Source organism: Tauraco erythrolophus, chromosome 1, assembly GCF_009769465.1.
Source record: "Tauraco erythrolophus isolate bTauEry1 chromosome 1, bTauEry1.pri, whole genome shotgun sequence".
NCBI lineage: Eukaryota > Metazoa > Chordata > Aves > Musophagiformes > Musophagidae > Tauraco > Tauraco erythrolophus.
In genome coordinates, this window is record NC_141465.1 from 16148404 (window position 1) to 16169152 (window position 20749).

The 20749-nt window shown below is 39.5% G+C and overlaps 1 protein-coding gene across 3 annotated transcripts; it reads left to right on the forward strand.

Moving 5' to 3' along the window:
• Nucleotides 1-1528: 1528 nt before the first annotated feature.
• Nucleotides 1529-20104, forward strand: ARL6 (ARF like GTPase 6). Of its 3 annotated transcripts, XM_086629824.1 has the most exons (9): nucleotides 1529-1558; nucleotides 3675-3825; nucleotides 6322-6383; nucleotides 8058-8126; nucleotides 10506-10600; nucleotides 14407-14536; nucleotides 16692-16747; nucleotides 16861-16873; nucleotides 19359-20104. In XM_086629824.1, exons 2-9 carry the CDS (start codon nucleotides 3703-3705, stop codon nucleotides 19393-19395), a joined length of 585 nt encoding a protein of 194 aa, XP_086485950.1. In that variant the 5' UTR covers nucleotides 1529-1558; nucleotides 3675-3702; the 3' UTR covers nucleotides 19396-20104. The 3 variants fall into 3 exon arrangements, with proteins under 3 accessions (XP_086485950.1, XP_086485809.1, XP_086485875.1); XM_086629683.1 differs by lacking the exon at nucleotides 16861-16873 and having other exon boundaries at nucleotides 6322-6386; nucleotides 19359-19410; XM_086629749.1 differs by lacking the exon at nucleotides 16861-16873 and having other exon boundaries at nucleotides 19359-19410.
• The last annotated feature ends 645 nt before the right edge of the window (nucleotides 20105-20749 follow it).

Genomic DNA, 20749 nt, shown 5'->3' on the forward strand with positions numbered 1-20749 from the left:
TATAACTGGGAGCTTCTGACTTAAGATTTTTAGCAAAAAGAACTGTCGACATTGGTATCAAACAGCTATTTCCACTGCTCTCACTCCTCTCCCCAGAGCAGAAGTTGAGACAGTAGAAAACTATGTTCAGCAGATGAGAAACTAGATTAGAGTTTTTCAAAATGAAGAGTGGAGGTCCGTGAAGGAAAATTGCTTCTTCAAGCCAAGGAGCAGTACAGGTCTCCTTTCAGGAAGCAGAGGCCCAATCGCGCGCTCCACCCCTCACTCATGGCGCTTATCTTTGTTCGGAAGTGAAAGACAAACCCAGAAATACACTTAAAATCTGGAATTACAGAAAGAACCAGGTTGCAGCGAGAGGAGCGCAAGGGACTGAGTTGCTCCAGCTAGTCGGCTTGCGCTGCCAGTCCGTGAGGAATGCGTACGGGGACAGCACTGAGCCCTTCCTGCCTCAACTTCTGCTTCACCATGCAGGGGCTCAATGGTCTGCAGTGCAGGGCATCGAGCGGAACACGGCGGGTGGTACGCGAACCACCTTCTACATCCTATGAATACCTCCACAGAGGTGAGGTAGTGGGGAAAACTCAGGCTACCGTTCCAGTTAAAAATAGGATGAGGCTTTTTAATGGCGTTTGATAAGGGCAGCAGCCTAGCAAGTCACAGCACTCACTCACTTTTACAGAATTGAGAACAATTTTGGCAGCTAAACGTAAGCATGTGGTAGAAAGGAGACTGGCTTTTAGTTTATTTCTGCTCATGTTTGGAGGTCATTTTAAGTGATTGAAGTAATTCTAAGTTTGTGCAGCATACCTCCAGCCAGCCCAACTGGACTGTGCTACACAGCAAAAAAACAGTGTCTTTCTAGACATTGTGTCTAACTCCACCACACCGCCTGCTCAGGAACAGGAGCTGCTGTCGACACCTTTGGCCTTACTTTTTATTAGGCTTTCCTTCCTGCGTTAATTGTAATTCCCGAGAGGATTCATCTGACAGTGCGCTCCTCTTGCAGCTGCGCTCCGAAGGCAGAGGAGCGGGGACTGGGAAAAAAACGACGCAGGCGCTGGACGCGGAGGATGAGGCGGGCGCGCCTCGTACGCGCGGTCAGTACGCGACGCCCGCCCGGTACGTGACAGCCGCCCGCGCGCAGCTGACACAGCAACAGCCAAAGCGGCTGGCGGCGATGAGGTTCCCGAGGCGGTGCTCGCCCGCCCCGGGAGCAGCCGCTGGCAGGAGCCAGGACCGGGCAGGCGAGGCCAAGCGCCGCCCGCCACCCCCTCAGAGCCGCCGGCGGCGCCTGGCCAAGCGCCGCCCGCCACCCCCTCAGAGCCGCCGGCGGCGCCTGGCCAAGCGCCGCCCGCCACCCCCTCAGAGCCGCCGGCGGCGCCTGGCCCGGCACGGCGGGCCGGAAGCGGGGGAGCTGCGGAGGGCGGGCCGGGAGGCGGGGGCGCGGCCTCGCTGGGGAAGGCACCGGCAGGGGCGGGGCGGCGGTTTCCTCGGCAACGGCGCACGGCGGCGGCGGCGGCGGCGGCGGCCGGGCCCGGCCGACATCTCGCAGGCCGAGGTCTGTGCTGCGGCCGCGGGCGGCGGGAAGCGCGGGAGCCGGCCCTGCGGGGCGCCGGCCTCCTGTGGGGGGGATCCGTGTCCCACCGGCACCGGGCCCTCCATCCCGCTGTGGGCGAGGGGACTCGCACCTGCGGCCGGTTGCCGCGGCAGCCGGCGTCGGCCGAGCTCGGGGCCTCGGGGCGGGAGCGGCCGCTGTGAAGGGTGCTGCCGCCGAAGCGGGGCTCAGCGGCGGGGCGGGAAGCCCCGTCCTGGCAGCCGCGAGCAGCGCGGCCGCGGTACCGGCCGTCCCGGTTCTGGTGCCGGCTGCTGCCGGGGGCGCGCTGGGCCCTGGCTGCTCGCCCACTCACCCCGAGTGCGGTGGGAGGCGGGGGTCCTTAAAAAAAAAAAAAAAAAAAAAAAAAAAAAAGAAACTGTAGCTAGAGTTTCAGATTATACTAATTTGAAAGGGCCTCCTGGGGGCGGCTTGGGCAGCCTCGGTGTCTCGGCGTTTGCATTTGAGCGATCCGCATGAATTCAGTGTGTTTAGGCTTTTAGGTTTAAAAGCGAAGCCCTAGAAATATCTTTTAAGTCCTTGTATCTTCTCCTTTTCCATTTCAAGAGTACCTGCAAGGTATATTTTTGGACCTCATCGTCTAGACTATGCAGATAAGGCTCTTCGACTTTCTGGGACTAGAAAGTAATGTGTTTTGGAGCAGGGTTTTGTCAGGTTAATTTGATAATAAACCTGCTTTCAGAGTTGTATGTATACTAAAGAAGGATTGGGAAATAAAATGAAGGGAGTTAAAAGAAAAAAAATAATCTTTTTTTTTTCTTTGAGGGGATTGCTATAGCTAACGTTGGGCTTGTTTAATCTGGTGACATCTGTGTGTAGCTGTTACAGCCACTCTGTAGATCCCTACCAGTCTTGATTCAAAACGCACTAGGTAAAGCTTTAAAAAGGATCTGCATTAAAAAAGAAAAAAAATCATACTGTAAACAAAGGTGATGACTTATGTGACTTTATTAAATTAAAATATTTTAAAATTATTTCTATTAAAATGCCGTTAATCATCATTTTGTAATCAGTTAGTGAAGAAATGAGCCCAAATACTAGTCATTGACTTTTTTTTCCTCTTCCTCCTCCTGCCGTGATTTTCTGAGGTAACTAAGATCACAGTCTGAGTTGTCCAGTGATGTGTGTTTTTTCTTTATTGAGAGAAAAAAGAGCCTTCCCCACTCCACAAAATTCCTTTGGCGCTAATTAAATGCCTAATTAACAAATGTGTCGCAAATATTTCAGCTGTCTGGTTGCTGAAATGATTCTTAGTGGAATACGTTCAGGATAGACAAGGGTTATCCTCTTTGCAAAGTACGTTCAGCCAGGTGCCACAAGGGAACGCGGGATGTAAGCTCCTTCAAATATGCTTCTGCCAGGTGACTTCCGCCAGTGTCTGGGCAGGAGTAGGAGTTTGGCATCTGCCTGAGGTGTGGGTGAATGTTGTGTCTGGCTTCATGTCTGCTGGATGTTTCTATTTCTGCTATTCAGTTTCTATTCGTAGTGAATGAGTTCCTAATTTATAGATGTTAAGATCGGTAAAGCCTGTTACAGTTGGAGTTTGAATTGAATTGACACAGGGTGCTGTATTTACTTCAGGGTTCAGTGAATGACGTAGCAGGTGGTGAAAAAGGGAAGCACTGTTTGGCTTTGTCTAAATTGTGACGACTGACTGGACTACCGACAATTTGAAGTAAAACGTAATTGTCTTCCTTTTTTTTTTTTTTCTTTCCCAGTTTGATGGAAGGTAAGGAGACGTTGCAGTTGTTTTTCTGTTTGGGCTGCTCAGAATGATAGCAATATTGCTACTCAGTGCATCAAGGACGTTACGTTATCTAGACGGGGCTATAAACGGCCAATCTACTTTTGTATCGAGGCCTCCGCTATAATCAGCTTACGCTCCCTTTGCTCAGCGTACCAAGCAAACCTGCTGGGACAGTGTTTGTATAGGGTCTTATTCTCACTGCCCTTTCCAAAGTTTAAGGAGTGCTTAGCCCCATGCCCACCTACTGTGCTAGCACTGCTGTACATGTAACGGGTTTCCAACAGCTGTTTCCTTCTCTAATTTTCTGAACAACAGGTGATCCCTGTGCATTTGAGCCAGAATTATGGGATTGTTTGACAAGCTGGCAGGATGGCTTGGGCTGAAGAAAAAGGAGGTTCACGTTTTGTGCATTGGGTTGGACAATAGTGGCAAGACAACGATCATAAATAAACTTAAACCTTCAAATGTAAGTAGCCTACTTAGTTCACTGTTGATGTTTTTACTGCAGAGTTGATGTTTTTTAAACTGGTTTTGCATGCTGTTGTACTAAATGTGACCATGGAAAAGATGCAAAGAGCTTTTTAATTTAGTACAATGAAACAAATATATTTTAAGAGTTTTCAACTTACTAAAACTAAGTGTAAGCATCCATATGCATATTATGAAAACATTTCTCAAGAAAACGCTCTTAATGTGGCATGTCTTTTTTAAGATCACCCAGTACGGAAGGGTTTGTGATGGCTGAAATCAGGATCTGAAACAGTTTTCTTGAGTCACTCAGATAATTGCCACAGGATTACAGTTACGAGTGATGTGTCTAACAATTAATAGAGCTGTATAACAACTTGTCCTTGTCTACGTTTATCATGTTTATTTTAATCTTTTCCTGAGAAATAATAAGTGTATAATAATAATAAAATGGGAACTAATGAGAAAATGCACACTTAATAGTAACTTCAGCATTTTTAAAGCAGAATAGAGTTCAAAATAAGTAGCATTGATACTTGCAGTTCATTCATCCGGTGAATACTCTTTCAGGTCACTAAGAGTGCATAGTGTTCTGAGAAAAATTTGAAGTAGGATTACCTTGTTTCTATGTATGTTTATGAAATAGAAATAGACGAATTTTGGTAGGCGTGTTCAAAGCCAGAGGCTTGTGCATCTTGGTTATATGCATCTGGGAAACCATGATTTCTGCTGTTTACATCAGGACACAGCTTCTGTTTTTTAATTTCCATTGAACTTTTCCTGAAGGGTACCATTTGACATTGTTTAAAAAAATGTAACATGGTAAAGAGCCTGCTACTCTTCCATTCCCAATTATCCTTCCACTGAAAATTAAATAAATTTATACACAAAGACTATAAACTGCTTACTGTCTGCTGCCGGTCCTTTGGGGGAAATGCTACAATTTGTACCAGGCAAATTATGTATTTATTTAATTTTTGAGACCTTTATTGTAGCAGGGTTTTTATGTCATGCCTTGAGCAGTAAAGGATTCCTAAATAGAGTTGAACACAGACTTCCAAGATTTATCACGGTAATAGGTATTAGAGAAGGTCCCAAGAGAATTAAACAAGTAGAACTTGTTTGCTTTACTGTAAATCGTGTAATGAGAATTTACTTCTGAATGTTTTCATTTAATGTGATGCTTTAGGAGGGTAGCTTTGCATACAACTTGTCCTATCCTTACAACACTTGACAAATTTTCTGATGTGCAACATATGTCATTAGACCAGACTTGATTAAATTGTTTATTTTTAGTAAGTTCAATGGACAGATGATTTTGAGCTCTGGATCAAGCCAGCCTTCTTAAGAAGAACTGCTGCTTTGCCCTAGGAGCAATACGTTAGGTGGCTGGCAAATACAAGTGTTTCTCCACCAGTTTGCAGTTGTTTCTTCTGGGCTGGATAAATGCATTTGAAATAAACATTAAAGAAATAACACCTCTTCTACTCTGCACAAATTTTCCCTTGGTGACAGGAATCCATGACTAAACTGTTCACGATGGTGGAATGCCATTTTCGTAATGAAGCTGCAGGTGAAGAAGCTAAGCTTACTCCAGTTGTATGTGAGGAGTCAACTGCTTACAGATAGTGTTTTTAATAAGGGGCTCTAGAAAGTCTGTAAAAGGATTGCATGTCACTTTCTCAGACAGCTCTGTAATCTAAGGAATGTGACCTTTCTCCCTGCTTAATATCGATGCTTCTTAAAGGAGCTATTCTGTTGTGCCAACTTAGCTGATAGGTTCCTTGGCTGGCTCAGCAGTAAACCTGGTTATCAGGCAGATCTATTAATAATGCTTTGTGTTTTGGCCATTCCTCTGTGGTAAATGGTGATTTCTTTCACTGGTCTGGTAGTTTGAATAAAACTATAGTTAGAGCGTTGTGTAATATGTGCTGCATGATTCCCAATGAGGAATAGATTCCTCCAGCCTGTGGACAGAAGTTGGGAATATGGCCAATCTAATATGTTGATAGAAGAAGTATACCCTCTTTTATCTAAGAGGCTTGGGGTATTGTGCAGACTTGTTTGGATTGACATGGTGATTTCCGAAGTGCACAAACATTCTGAACTTCGACCTCAGTCATAATCTTCAAGATCATGTTATCTTGCATGTTAACCTACTTCCGATTTATTTCATAGGTAATATCCACACATACGTGTACACACAGACTAATGTAAAAGGTTGTATCTTGCTCTTAAGGCTAAAATGTCTTCCAGTTTCAAGGCTCTTGTCTAATGGCATGCACTGTATTTCCTAGAAAACACAAAACCTTGATTTTGAATTACTGTTCTTTTCTGGGAACTCTTTTAGTATAAGGTATCTGGATTTGTAGAAAGTTTTTGTGTTGCACAGGTTGGGGGAAAATAGATGTGTAATGTATTCGTCTTTCAGATATATTTCAATATTTACGTTTTCTAACTTGAATTTACAGTTTGTACTTTCTTTCCTTTAAAGGCTCAAACACAGGACATCGTTCCAACAATAGGATTCAGTATAGAGAAATTCAAGACATCGAGGTAGTAGTTTCTTTCTTTTTCTTCATTTAGCATTAGGAATTAATATACAGTAGTTGGACTCTAATTACCTCTTTCAGTGAGATGTAACTGAGTATAATGTGGTGGTATAGTGATGTGACATGCATATTGTATGTTTTGTGCTGCTATAAAACTATGTATGTTTAAAAAAAAAGTTTTGCAATACGTCTGTAAGCATCTGATTTCTGTCTGCTAAGAATTTCAGAATAGGGTGCTGCTACAGACTTGAGGAGAGATAGTTGCTTAGATGGTAACCTATATATTCCATTAAGCGCTGTCACTGGAGGGGCTCTGAAGAGACTGCAGTCTAGTCTCATTAAATGAAAAATGGTGGCTACACCATCAGCAATGTCAAGATGGCAGGGGCAAAAATCAGGAAAAGGAGGAAGAAATAATTAGTTGAATGAACACTAAAATTTAGAAAAGGAATGTCATGAGATGAAGATACTTCAAGGAGGTAATATTAGATACTATTGTATTATTCTGTAGCCTTCACAGTGTATTTTTAATGGGTGCAGTCAGTCTTCAAACCAAGCAGCATGCCCGACTGGATGAGAGATCTGCAAGAAAATTGTTTATTCCTTGAGCTAATGCGTGGGATTGATAGGTTTCATGTTTTTATAGGGGACTTAACAACTATATTCTGTCTTGGTAAAGCACATAGAACAGGTTTGGCTGTGTGAGAATGTAAATCAATTTAGATTGCTTTCCTTTGTTCTGATCCTGTAGTAAGAAGAGAGATGACCTGCAAATACATCATGTAGAATGATTAAAAAACCCAAACAAACCCACAACCTACGCCTACCCTAAAACCTCATTAATCTAATATTACAATCAAATCATTGTTTGGGGGTTGCTAATAACTTTATACATGGGAGAGCAGCTAGTCTAGAATCAGATGATATCTGGATATAGAGTGGAAAGAATGTTTGGAGAGCTCCCTTTTCTAAACCTCCTCATTTTGATGTGGCCTCCACTTGGGGAGCTATTTGGGACTACCCAATACAGGAAAGCCTAATAGTGAAGACAGAGTAGCCTCTGTAGACTTTTCAGGAGTGGATCAGAGTCTTTTGCAATGTTTTTTAAGTTGACTTGCCATATATGGTGTTTGGGTGAAATCTCAGAGTTGTGAAGACTCCCCTTTGTAGCTTGGTCACCTGAGGTGACATGTTATTACCAGAATGTGATTTTTTTTTTTTTAAGGAAAAAAAAAAGCGCCTTTTGTTTTCCGTACAAAAGCCTTTGGGTGTTATTGGTGTCTGTCTAGGGTCAGAATTTAAGACAGGCTATGGATTTTAAGTCATGGCTCATCGAATTTCATTTACTCAACATTATAAACAATATTCAATACTACTGTGATAAAAAGAGACTGAATGGGAGCTTATTTTGTATTTGATGTAACTTTTTGTAATTGATTTAGTTATTTTATTCAGACAATAAACACACACGCTTTCCATTGTGAAATATTTTTATAGTAAGACCACAAAAGTGTTTAGAACAGTTTGGAGGCAGATAGAGTAACCAGAGTTCATTTGGGAATCTTTCTTAGTTGATTAGGATTCAAGTTGTTCTGGTTTTTTTATGTCAGGGTAGCCAAGAAAATAGTTTCGGTTTTGTTCCTTGTTTCTTTGTCTCACACAATTCTATTCTTTGCAGTTTGTCTTTCACAGTGTTTGATATGTCAGGTCAAGGGAGATACAGAAACCTCTGGGAACATTACTACAAGTAAGCCTATAATTTGTTTTAAAGCATTGTTGTTCCTATTAGCTGTCGTGTGTGTTTTTTAAACAGAAGTATGATAGTATCTAGTGGTTAGAAATGATTCAGAGAAGACTTACACCTGGTGTTTGACAGAAGGTCATTCTGGATAAATACAACTTTTCTTTCTGTTTTTAAAAATGAAAATTTTTAAATGCTGTTGATCAGCATGCTTTTGACGTCATCTTGTTGACTCAACAATTGGGGGAACCATCCTAGAGATGGGATTTAAAAGCTAAAACCAGAAAAACTAATCCTGTAAGAAAGCACCAAGATGAGTTACGTTTCCTGTTTTTCTATTGTTCTGTAGCTAAGTGACTTAAGACCCGAAAGATATTGAGATTTTTAGAGGTGAGGGAAATTAACCTCAGAGAATGAGGCACATGTAGCTAAGAACTTGAGCAAATATTCTTAGATGTTATTTATTAAGCAGGATATTCACTGTATTTTAAAACACTATGGTATTACCTTATTGGTACTAGACACCAATTTCCGTTTTTCTAGCTTCCAATGAAACTTGAATCTTCATTTATGCTGTCTCATTGTTATTCTGTAATACCTAATGCTGATCTAAATAAGGTGAACAGTAGTAAACCACACAGAAATAGCTTGGAGAAATAGAACGGAGAAATTCTGAAGATTATAATATTGAATAAATAATAACATTTAATGTGACAGGAGCTTAAAGTATTCTTTAATTGAGGATTAACACTTCATCTCCTTTCTGTGTAAAAAGTGTTAACAATTTGAAAACTTGTTGTGTGGGTAGATATTCATTGTTCAAGAGTGTTAGAAGTGTATCTCCCAAAACTTTTGAATTTCAATAACTGATGACCTGAGGCTGCTCTCAAAATGCTAGCCAAGTGCTTCATAAGCAAATGCTTCTTCTGACTGCTGTATTGAACGCAGTAACTTATCCCTTTTGTCTCATAAACTGCTTTTTTCATCTTAACAGTGAGGGAGTTTCTTAGGTAATGCTGACAGTGAAATGTGTGCTTGTATCCACCTCTGTTCCTGATCCGGTGCAGCAGTCACATATTTAAGATCAACTTCTAAGAATAATATAAGAATAATGATGTGCTGTTCAGTTTATAAAATAAAGCAAGATTTAATTTTGCAAGAACTGCAAAATGGCAATCAAATCTGATCAAGTTATCTGTGTCTAAATAGTTGCTTCGAAGTACTTGAAGCTTGCCCTTTTCTTCTATTTGGCTTGAAACTATCTTCTAGGATGTCTTCAAAGTCTTAAATATACATGAACTCCTATTGTGTCCCTATTACTGTTACTTTTGTGAAGTTTTTTTTTGGTAGTAAATACAGGACAGGGCTCTGATTCCTCTAAGAAAATACTATATGCACATAAAAAATGCTTAGGCATTCTCAGCTAATATGCAAAAGCTTTATATGCTGCTGAGGTCCTTCTGTACTCCAGAAAAGAATGGACCTTCTCATACGATCTTAGGCTAGTCAAGGTATTTCTGTATCAGAAGTCTAGGACTGTTTCTTACCAAAATGCAAAGGTCAATGGTACTGGAGGGTGTATCTGTAATGGTGTCTCAGAGAAATGTAAAACAAAGGAGAAGTGAATATTACATTAGAAAGTAAATTAAAAATACTTTTTGTGGGTGTTATAGCTGTTCATCTGAATTGGTCAGACTATTTTGCTTTCACATAAATTTCAATAAATGGAACATCAAGTCATAAAATATAAGTAGTATCCTGAAATAGAGGTGAGTAGCATGTATGTATGTTGTGACTGTGGTCATATTGCCAGCAAAACATCTTAATGATTTGAAATAGTTGAAAGTTTTTAGCTGTTATTCAACAAAAGAAAGATCCTGTTCGTGCAGACTTTTGTAAAAGTTAAATTAATCTGCATATGCCTGGTTGTTAAACAGCTGTGGACACGCATTTTTTTTCTAAAAAGTTAATTGGCCTTCATCGAAATGAACTTGTTTTAGTGTAGGAAATAAAGAATTTCTACAAAAACCTGTCTTGAGATTTTCTTTGTCTGTCTGACCGCTCTGTCAGAATAGTAGTTGGTTACATTTTCAGAGTTCATTGTTCAGCCTCAGTAGTGAAATCAAGTTTTGCTGAAGGTTCAGTGTAGGCTGAATCTTGTATGAGTAAAACAGCTAACAACCTCATGTCTCAAAAAATTGTGCAGGTTACCAAAAGGTTGAATTTCAGAAATAAGGCTGGATTCAAATGTTAATGGTAAACAACAAAAATTAGAGGAAAAAGAGATTTGTGTGCTTTTTTTTTGGTGTTTCTTCTGAAGCCTTTTCTTAATCATAGTTTAAGAGAACTTGTAATTTGCCTCTTTGCTCTTTTTATGTTATGCAGAGAAGGCCAAGCCATTATTTTTGTCATTGATAGCAGTGACAAATTAAGAATGGTTGTGGCCAAAGAAGAACTTGACACCCTTCTGAATCATCCAGGTGAGGAAGCTTTTTTCCCCCCTTCTGTCTCCATAGTTGTTATGTTGTCTTAAGAAAAGCCCTTCTTACCTGACATATTCTGCATTCTGAGTACTTTACAAATATTTTAGCCATTCATGAATACTACAATAATAGCCTTCAATAAGTTTGGGGATTTTTTTATACATATTCACATTTACAAACTGATCATACTTCAGTTGGCTACAATGATGTGGCTTGGTCTCTTACTAATCAATATAAATCCAAAATTGCATTGTTTGAGGAAGAATAGACTTTGATCCTTTGGAAGCTGGAGACCCTGTATGTGATGACAATCACATACAAAAAGGTATCTCCCTGTGTGGATTTTTCTATGAAGAAAGCTAAGTCCTTTAATGTAACTTAATTTCTTTTTTTCATCTTCATTATCTTTCTTTTTTTTTTTTAATTGCACTTTAGCCAGAAATAAGGATGTACAACTGTTCTGGTCAGTTTCAATTTCTTATAAAAGGATACATGGGATGGAAGAGGATATGAGAGGATTCATGATTGGGGAGTTGCTTTTAGAGTTTTTGTTTGGTTGTTTTTTTACATGAGGCTACACTTTTTTAATTAAGTTTTGAAATTGGTCAATTCTTTGCTTCTTCGCCCGTCTATATAGCCAATGTTACCAGAATGTTTTTGTAAGCAATATGCAATTTTGACTTTGACTTTCAGCACTGTAGGTAGTTGCTCTGACTAACCAGAGTATAAAACTGTATGCAGGAAATTTAAAAGTGAAATAATCCTGTAATTTCTTATTTATTTATTAAGCTGGTAGAACCTTAATTTGTGGGATTACTATGCTGAAAGTAGGGAGAAGCTGACTTGCATTTCTAACCAAGAAAAGTAGTAGGTGATAGGGACCTACTATGATTTTATTTTCCACGCAGACTGCATGTAATACATTAATTTGTCAACAGAGATGCTGTTGCTGAGTGGGCCCTCTTCATTTCATGTTCAAGGGTACGGGCCACTTCAAATGCAGACACTGAAAAGACAGTCTTGCAAAGGTCAATGGGGAGGATGAGGTGAACCAAAGGCTGCGAGTGGATTCCATAGAGGGCAGGGAACTTTTTATCAAAGCAGGTATTAACCACAGTGGTAAAAGGTGAAAACCACAGCTGGTAAAATGGAAACCACATAGGACCAAGGGTGGGAGGTAAAGACTGCCGTAGTAAGTTACTGGTTTATTAGAAGGCAAAAGAGTGAAAATGTTAAGATTCAGGAGAGGCGACCTTAGGTGGGGCTTTTCATTTGGGTGTTAATAGGTTATTAATGCTGATCTAGCAGGTCAGCGTTGTTCAGTTGTTGATGTGTCTGTGTCTTCTAGTTCTGAAAGATTATAGCTATGGCCACCTAGTATATTCCCTAGAACCAGGAAGAGGCAGGTTTGTATTTCTGCCTTGGAGCAGATCAGCTGAAATGCAGCAACGGTGTTCCTCTTTCATCGTTTCAGATTTTGATAGGTCACATCTTAGACAACCAAAGAGAATAAAAAGTTCTTCTAGTAGTAATGTTTGATAAAAGTAGCTGTTAACTGAATCAATATATAACTGTTTTACCGTATCGATATTTTTATTTGTATTCCTGTTCTCCTTTTCTTCCTGCATACGGTACTTTCTCCCCATCTATGCTTCTGCCTCTGTGAACCTCCTGGAGTAGTTTAAATTTACATGTTTACTGAAGGTTTAAATGGTTGCAGGGTAATGACCTTGAATCAATTCCTCTCTGAAAATCTTAGCAATCCTTCAGTAAAACAGTTCTCTCTATTTTTGCCAGACTTTGCCTGAGGTTGTCAGGTGAAAGCAGAAGTGTAATGTGAGGCATTAATGAGATTAGAAGTTGTGCTAGCTGGGACTGCCTTGTGAATCAGAACTATAAATTCTTTCTACTTACATAAGTGGACAATGCACTCTACAAATAACAGCTTGTTTAATGATCACTGTTATTATTTTTTTAATCAAACTTCTTTCTGCATCATTTTGCAGGATAGTAGTCTGTAGATTACTTATTTTAGATAGTGACTCTTGGATTACTTGACCTCCAGCATATGCTTCTAAAATAAACTGAAATTCCTGTAAATTTGAAATTCTTTGTATAAAATTAGACATCACACATGAAAAAAAATTCCCAGGTACTAGATATGTGTTAACTCATAACTTCTTGCAACTAGAAAATGTTAGCTTTCCATTAGTAACTGTAAAAAGAGGGGAGGAGATACTGCATAGTAGGTAACAATGTCGTAAGGTAGGAAAAATGTAAATTTCTGTGACCACCACTTTATTTAGCAAACATCTTTAAGTGTACATTTATGAGTCTGTGTGGGTAGGTTGTGCTCCATTTTAACTGCGTTTAAAAAACACTGAAAATTCCTTGATTAACTTGTCTATTTGCATATGTGATATCAACTGATTTCTGTGGTTTTAATTTATCCATAACGTGTAACCTGTGGGTACCAGGGTTCATTTAATCATACTATAGATTAATGTAGAAGTTTCATTGGGAGACACAAAAGCTGTTCAACTATGGAATCAAACTAGAGATTTAACAATACACCATGCTTATATTTTGAGGCCTTTGATTTGTGTTAGAGGATATCAGAGGGAAAAATAGCTCCAGATAGGGTAAACAGTTGTGAAAATTGTCAGCGTTTCGGTCAGCACTGATGATCTCTGAGTATAGGTAGATAGTGTTATCTCCACTGTTTTTGTGGAAAGGTTCAGTAGGGGGTTTGAAAAGAACACAATTAGAATGGTTCAAATCACTTCAACATTGACAATTTTTTGGGGTTTAGGGGTTTTTTGTTCCCCTCTGCCCCGCAGCAGGAGCAACTGGCTTATGTCTTAAGTTTTAAAATAAATCCTTAGCTTGTTTCCTATGTGAAATAACCTTTTATTTTTACTATTTTTTAAAAAAAGCCTGTATAGCAATTTTCATCGGGGGGGGGGGGAGGGGATTAAGTTCTCTTCCCATCAAGAATTGATTGATAGACTCAAATCTAGATTTTGTCTTGTCCTGTAGTTCATCCTTTAAATACTGTGAAAAATTCTTACAATTAGTCTTGGTGCTGGTAATTTTTTGGCAGTTTTGCATCTGTCAGGTTGAAGAGAGTATACTCTGTTTATGACTTTCTAGTCTTTTGTGGTAATCAGCGAGGCTTACGCTTTTCAATGTGTAAGTATGCCAGAAACTGCCAGTGTACTTGGTTTGGTCTGCAGATCTCATGGCTAGCTGAGAAGAGCTTCTGGAAAATAAGTCCTTGTTCAAGTGAAGGTAGGATAAGGGATGTCCAGACATGTGCATTTTTTCCCTAATTTATGAATTTTATGAAGTCATGGATGCTCTCCAGGATGCTAAAGGATAATTCAGACTATCGTTAGGCAATCATTGTTGGGAGGCTATGAATGAACACAAATCATTTTTCTGTCCATTTGACACACCCAGTCCTCACTAAGCAGAGATTTGTAGTATTTGTAGGCAGTTACCTGATCTCCTGTTCCTCAGCGTCACCAGCAATTTATACCTACAGCTTCAAATGTACGTATAAGGTAGGGGGAGGGTGGGTGGAAGAATCCAAAGCCTGCCAGAAAGTTTGTGAGCATTCTTGCAAGCACGCGTCAGAGGCCATGTGACCCAACAGTATGCATCTTGGTAGGATACAAACTTCAGAGAATTACAGTTACAGTTGAGTAAAATATCATCCTATATTGTGTGTAACTTATTACTTGTAGAGATTAGTAAGTGTAGCACAGTGTCATGATAGCTCTGTTTCTGCTCATGCCTAGATGTTAAGCACCGTCGACTGCCTATCCTCTTCTTTGCTAACAAGATGGACCTCAGGGACGCAATATCATCTGTGAAAGTATCTCAGTTACTGTCATTAGAAAACATCAAAGACAAGCCCTGGCATATCTGGTAAATTTCCCTTTTTCTGCTCTTTTATTGGTATCACTTTGTACATTCATATTTTAGCTCTATCATGCCACTCAGTATTATATAACATAAATTAAATCAACCAGATAAAGTGCTGTGCTGCAACATGTGGAAACAGGAGTCATTTTACAATACTTGCTATGAAACTTGTTTTAAAGGCACAATGCATTCATGTAGACTGTGTCTTGAAAATTTTCACAATAGAACTGTTACCCAAATAATGAACTGGAGGCCTTCCAGTGAAATCAGAAAGCAGTGTTCTTATCAGAATAGCTGCTGTTATTTTTTTGCTAGGAAATTGAGTAGAATTGTTATCAGAGTGCTGCTGTTAGTTTGTCTTGCAGGTTTCAGAACATCAACAATAAAACCTTTAGAGCTGTTTTTTTCCACTCTGCAGATGCTTTAGTAAGCTGTTCTCATGTGAATTCAGAGGGACACCTTGCTCTTTCTACCATGTAGTGTTTGAGGGATTTTTTTAGTTGTAGGAGCTAGTGTCTTTCAGAAAGAAAAGATGTAAGCTTTCATAGAAATAGAAGGATTTTGTGCCAGTGTTCACAAGGAAAACAACTCTCCTTTTATCAAAAGTGTTTTATAGAAGTTACACTTTTGTCTTATTAATGTCCTCAGATACTTTAAATACAAGTGAAATCAGCAGCTAGATGCTACTGAAAACTACAGTTTTCATTTTAGGCCCTTATATTAAACTTGATTACCTGGATGTTGTTTTGAAGTCACTGCATTTTGTCTCAGAAATTACACTGATGAATTCCCAAGCTCCTTGGAAGATAATTTTATAGCTAACCACCATGTCCTGGTTTCAGCTGGGATAGTGCTGTGCTTTCTTAGGAGCTGGAATAGTGCTGTGTTTTGTGTTTAGTGTGAGAAGAATGTTGATAATACACTGATGGTTTTAGTTGCTAGGAAATTGAGGACTTTTCAGTTTCTCATGCTTTGCTAGTGTGCAGGTGCACAAGAAGCTGGGAGGGAGCATGGCCAGAGCAACTGATGCAAATTTGTCAATGGCACATTCCATACTGTGTGATGTCCTGCTCAATATATGAATGAGGGTTGGCCGGGAATTTCTCTCTCTCTTCTGGGATCACTAGCCAGGAACAGGCTGGGCATTGGTCAGAGGCTGATGAGGAAATGCACTGTGCATCACTCGTTTGTGTATTCTATTATTATTAATTATCATTAGTATCATTATTAGTTATCATTGGGATCATCATTAATTATCATTATTCATTATTACTGTCATCATTATTACTATCGTCATTTTCATTATTAATTATAATCATTTATTATCGTCATTATCATCATTGATTATTGTTGTTGTTGTTATCATCATCATCATCGTTATTAACATATTCAATTTAATAAGTGAAATAAAGTGTTCTTATCTCAACCCACGAGTCTCCTTGCCTTTGCCCCTCTGATTCTCTCCCCTATCCCTGGGGCGGGGGAGAGCGAGCGAGCGGCTGCGTGGTGTTTGGTTGCCGGCCGCGTGAAAACCACGCCGCCACAGTAACGGTGCGGACTGACTGCTGTGCTGGTTTTCATCAGCTGCAGAACAAGGGGCCTTAAAACAGTTACAGCCCTGCGATTCAAAAAGTAGATTTACACTGTTCTCAGTGTGGCTTAGTATTAATATTTATTAACGGACACTCCTAGGGTTGCTAGGACCTGGTGAGTGTGTATGCACTATACTTTCTTCTTCCAGTACTCCAACATCCTCTCTGTGTATAGGAACTGTGTGGCAAAGGGAAAGGTGCTGTTTCATCACTGCTGTTGTAGGTAGTCAACGTTTTTTATAGCATAGTCTGAGGAGGGCTAAGTTGAAGTGCAGCAGAACACTGTGGCGGCCTTGTGTAGGGGCTCTTCCAGAACCCCTCACGTTCTAGGAATGTTTCCTCTGCCTTGAAACTGGAATTAAAACAGATCACATCTTGAAATGGTGTTTCCATATTGGGAACATACTCTAGAATATATCTTTTGAGAAGCAGCCTTCTCCATGTGAAGAAAACTTAAGTAAACGCTACTTGATGCTGCTTTGCAATTCTGCAAGTTAAAAGTATAGTGATGACTCCATTAAAACGTATTTTTACAATGTTTTTGTAATTTGATGTGTTTCTTTCAGTGCCAGTGATGCTCTTAAAGGAGAAGGATTGCAAGAAGGTGTGGATTGGCTCCAAGGTATATCGTATGTAATTCTCTTGCTCTATTTTCATTCTGTGAAACTTACTCATTTTGTAAGGTTTTTTCTTTATTATTCCCTTTGTTTTCTTTCTGTCCACTTCTGCTGTCAGATCAAATTACACAGTGAGTACTGATAATCTGTCTTATAGTTGTCTCTCATTTACCTCCTTAACGTACACAGAAGATGATGTCAGTTTCTCTGACAAAAGTGTGACCTGTGAAATATTAATGCATACTCTTGCAAACAGTGTAACACTTTCTTGTAAACAAAACTAATACCAGGTGCTCCTGCTCTTCAGTTTATTATTCTGGTAGTTCAGTTTGTTCTTTTGATTTATTCTTACTGTCCTGTTCCAGTTTTATGTAACTTAATGTTACGTCTCAGGAAATGGTGAATACACAGGCTAGAAAAATAAGCCGAGCACACATACAAAGACTCTAATTTTGATTATTCAACCTCAGTTCTTTAATCTGGAGCCAAAAAAAAAAAGAACAGCTCACCTGATAACGATCACAATATATGCAGACACTCATAAAACTACATAGAAAATACCAGATCCGGCCTAGATGACATAACACGTACCAGTTTTGAATTACGACCTCGGTATAGATGCTGTCTGTCCTTCTGTGGTATGTCGGTAGGGATCTGGTCTCTTTTGTCCTCCCTCCCGTGTGCTGCTCAATGTGTAGAATAGTGAAGTGCGGTGTTGTTTTGTTAGACCCGTTCTCACTTTGGCCCCCTCATTTCCGCTGCTTACGTTGGGAGCGTCCGACGGGGGTGTACGAGGTAGGGGTGTCGGTGCCCGGGACACCGGCAGGTGGCAGCCGCGCTCCAGGGCCTTCCCTTCAGAACGCACCTGCGAGATACCCAGCACTGTCCCTGGTTCAACCTATCTCCACCTATCTGTGGGGACCAGGCTGCTCTTTCTGCTTAGAATCCTCACTGCTAATTAGAAAATGAGATGGTTTGTTTTACTGTGTTGTTGCAGAATACGGAAACATTCGGTCGTGTTTTCCGAGGAAGGGATACTAGCCAAAATGGTCCTTACAAAGAGATTTACGGCCTTGCAGAACAGTGATGCGTCCTCCACCATCTGAAAGAGTTCTGTGGTGGGGAACCGACATCTTACTACTGAGTTTCCTTCACTGCTGTATCTGTGTCACAGAGTCAGATTCCAAATCACATACTTTTTCCTAATTTCAGGCACAGTTCTGATTTTGTAGTATTTTTCCTGTAGTTTTCAGGGTCTCTGCTTATCTTTGAGGAACCTTCTAAGTTTCTATCTAGATTTTAAGTTGATGGTTTTGTACATAGCTTCAAGCTACTTAAAAGGATCTCAAATGTTTGTCTAAATACTTTCTGACAAAATATTTAATTTGTGTGTGTATTTTTAAGCACAGTAAGAAGGTGCTTCTGCTGTCACTTACATAGTTCTTCATAGCCATGAGGAACTCCATATTCTCATGGATTGTTAAACTTCTTAATTTTCTGAGCTGAAATTCTTCATGGATGGGCTTTATCTAAAAGAATTTCCTGTAACTCCCTCAGTGTCCCCAAAAGCTTAAGAGAGGTTGGATTTAAACTATTGTTGCCTAAGCACGTGCAGTTTGGCAGTTATGAATGCCAAATGAAGACTTTGATATTTCAAGAACAAATTTTTACTACAAATCTCCTCCTCATTCCTAGAGCACTAGATGGAAATATTTGGACCAACTCTTATAGTGGTCCCTAAATCACAGCCTGTGGATGCCATAAAATTCAGTGCAGGAAGTGACACCCGGTTAATCAATGCTCAGTTCTCCTTGTCAACAGCCATGCTTTCCTTAGTTACTTTTTGCAGACCCAATGTAGGTAGTTCACAGATTTGGGGCAGCAGGGGCAAAAGGTTTTGCCTTTTTTTCCCCTCAGCAAAGGCTGAGTTTATGTATCTTCCAATTTTGTAATGGGGTTACTATTACAACAACACATCATCATAGGATAAAACTAACCTGTCTCACAACAGTCTTAAACCCAGCTCATGTTCCCTATTAGTGGGAGAAATTACGCTGATTTCCACATTTTGTAATGAGGATGCAGTACATTTATGCTAACTGAGGAAATGTTTGGAGTCGGTTGAGAAGTGGCAGTCAGGCAGCAGTTATGGCAAAGTGTGGCTATTCAGAGCAAGGAAGTTCTCATGTGACTTACTCAAACCCAAACTTTAAATCCTTTCCTATTGGGGAGTTAACTAAACACGAACTATGTGGAAGCTGAAATGTGTACACGGAACTGAAATGCATACTTCATAAAGTAAACTTCCAGGCCTTATTATCATCAAAGTTACCTGATAAGCCTCAAAAAAGATAAACATTGAATTACATGGAAGAGTCTTCTAGTTTAATTAGCAACACTGGGGGGAAACAACTCGGCTGTGGAGGAATTTCAGAAGTAGATGAGAGAGCAGGCTGAAAACAGTTCTAGCTGCATTGTCCTCCATTCTTGTAACTACATCAGAATGTCTATTAGTGTAGTTCTGTAACTTAGACAATACTGGGTTGTGTTTTCAAAAAGCGAAATACAGCAAGAATTCATCTTGTGTTAAGACTAGCTATTTCTTTTTATTAACAGATCAGATCCAAGCAATGAAGACATGAGAGATAAATAAAAGATGCATGGCGTTCTTTCACAGACTTTGTCAGTAAGTGTACAAGTTCCTTGGAAAGGAAGAACGATTTGAAGAAAATGAACAGTTCAGCTAAAATATACTGCGTTGACTTGTTTGCTTTTAGTATCTCTTCCAGGAAAACTGAATGTAGACAACATAGCACCTCAGGTATGCACATTGATGAATTAAATTGAATCTCATGACTGGAGAGCATATTTTAAAAAAAAAAAAAAGATTTGTGTTAACAATAAACATCTGCATTCATTTGAGTTTTAGGTGATTTGGAGTTTTAGCCATCAGGAAATGTCCCTCTGTTTTTTGGAGGTGACACCTTTTGACCAAATGGGAATATTTATTTTCCTGAGAAAGAATAATCAGCACTTCCTGAAATACAGATGCACAACATACTTAAAATCAGGAGATATTTCTGCAATTTTTTTATTGTAAAGTTTGATGTTGAGTTTTTAGTAACCGTCTACAATAGGCTTCTAGAGGAATATTTTGATCTAAGATACAAGGATTCAAATATTCAGTGTATTTGTTTTAGATGATTGCAGATGTTTTTAAGGAACTGCTTTTAATGAAATGTTATGAATTGTTTTTGTGATATGCCATGGTTATATTTGCATTCCCATCAATATAACTTCAAATACATAGCATACTATGGTTTAGTTTTTTGACTTAAATATATTCATTGGTGGTCTTTATATCATAGAGATTTTTGTTTTTCTGTTAGTTTCATTTGGAATTTGTTTGTCTATTTTTCCAATGGAAATAGCACTGTATACTGTAATAAAATGATATCTCTTTTGTCAAGCTTTTTTTAAAATTGCATATATTTGTTCGACTTTCTAATAAACTAGACTGCTCTACCAGATATTTAAGGGGCATATGGTTGAAAGTTGTACTTTGGAAACACCGTTAAGGGACAGTTCACTAGTTTTCTAGATCATTAATATGAAGTGTGTCTTATACTTCTGTTGTGTATAAAAACTGATTTACTTTCAAGAATAATTTTTAATTGACCTTCTGACTTCAAAGATGTACCATAGGTGGCAAATTAAGACAATGCTAAGAACTTTATTTTTGTCATGCCACATCTTCCCCTTTGATCCCTCCTGCCTTGTCCAGGAAACAAGCAGACTGGCACTGGGAACGCCGAAGACTGTATTTAACTGAGTGATGAGCTGATTTCTGTGGGAGATGTAATACATAGGTCTTGCAAAAGCTTTCCCCTACCACCACCTTTTATTAGCATATAAAACACAGATGTTCTGTGAGCATTCCTTCTAGGGCTACTTAATAGAGAAATATTTGGAGCAAAGGGACCTACCTGAAATGATAGAACAGTTTC

Bases quoted from the DNA above. Each gene is read 5' to 3' on its own strand.
- ARL6 (XM_086629824.1), top strand. From the start codon at position 3,703: ATGGGATTGTTTGACAAGCTGGCAGGATGGCTTGGGCTGAAGAAAAAG. The intron at 8,127-10,505 runs GTAAGCCTATAA...TATGTTATGCAG, and splicing joins CTCTGGGAACATTACTACAA to AGAAGGCCAAGCCATTATTT. The intron at 10,601-14,406 runs GTGAGGAAGCTT...GCTCATGCCTAG, and splicing joins CACCCTTCTGAATCATCCAG to ATGTTAAGCACCGTCGACTG.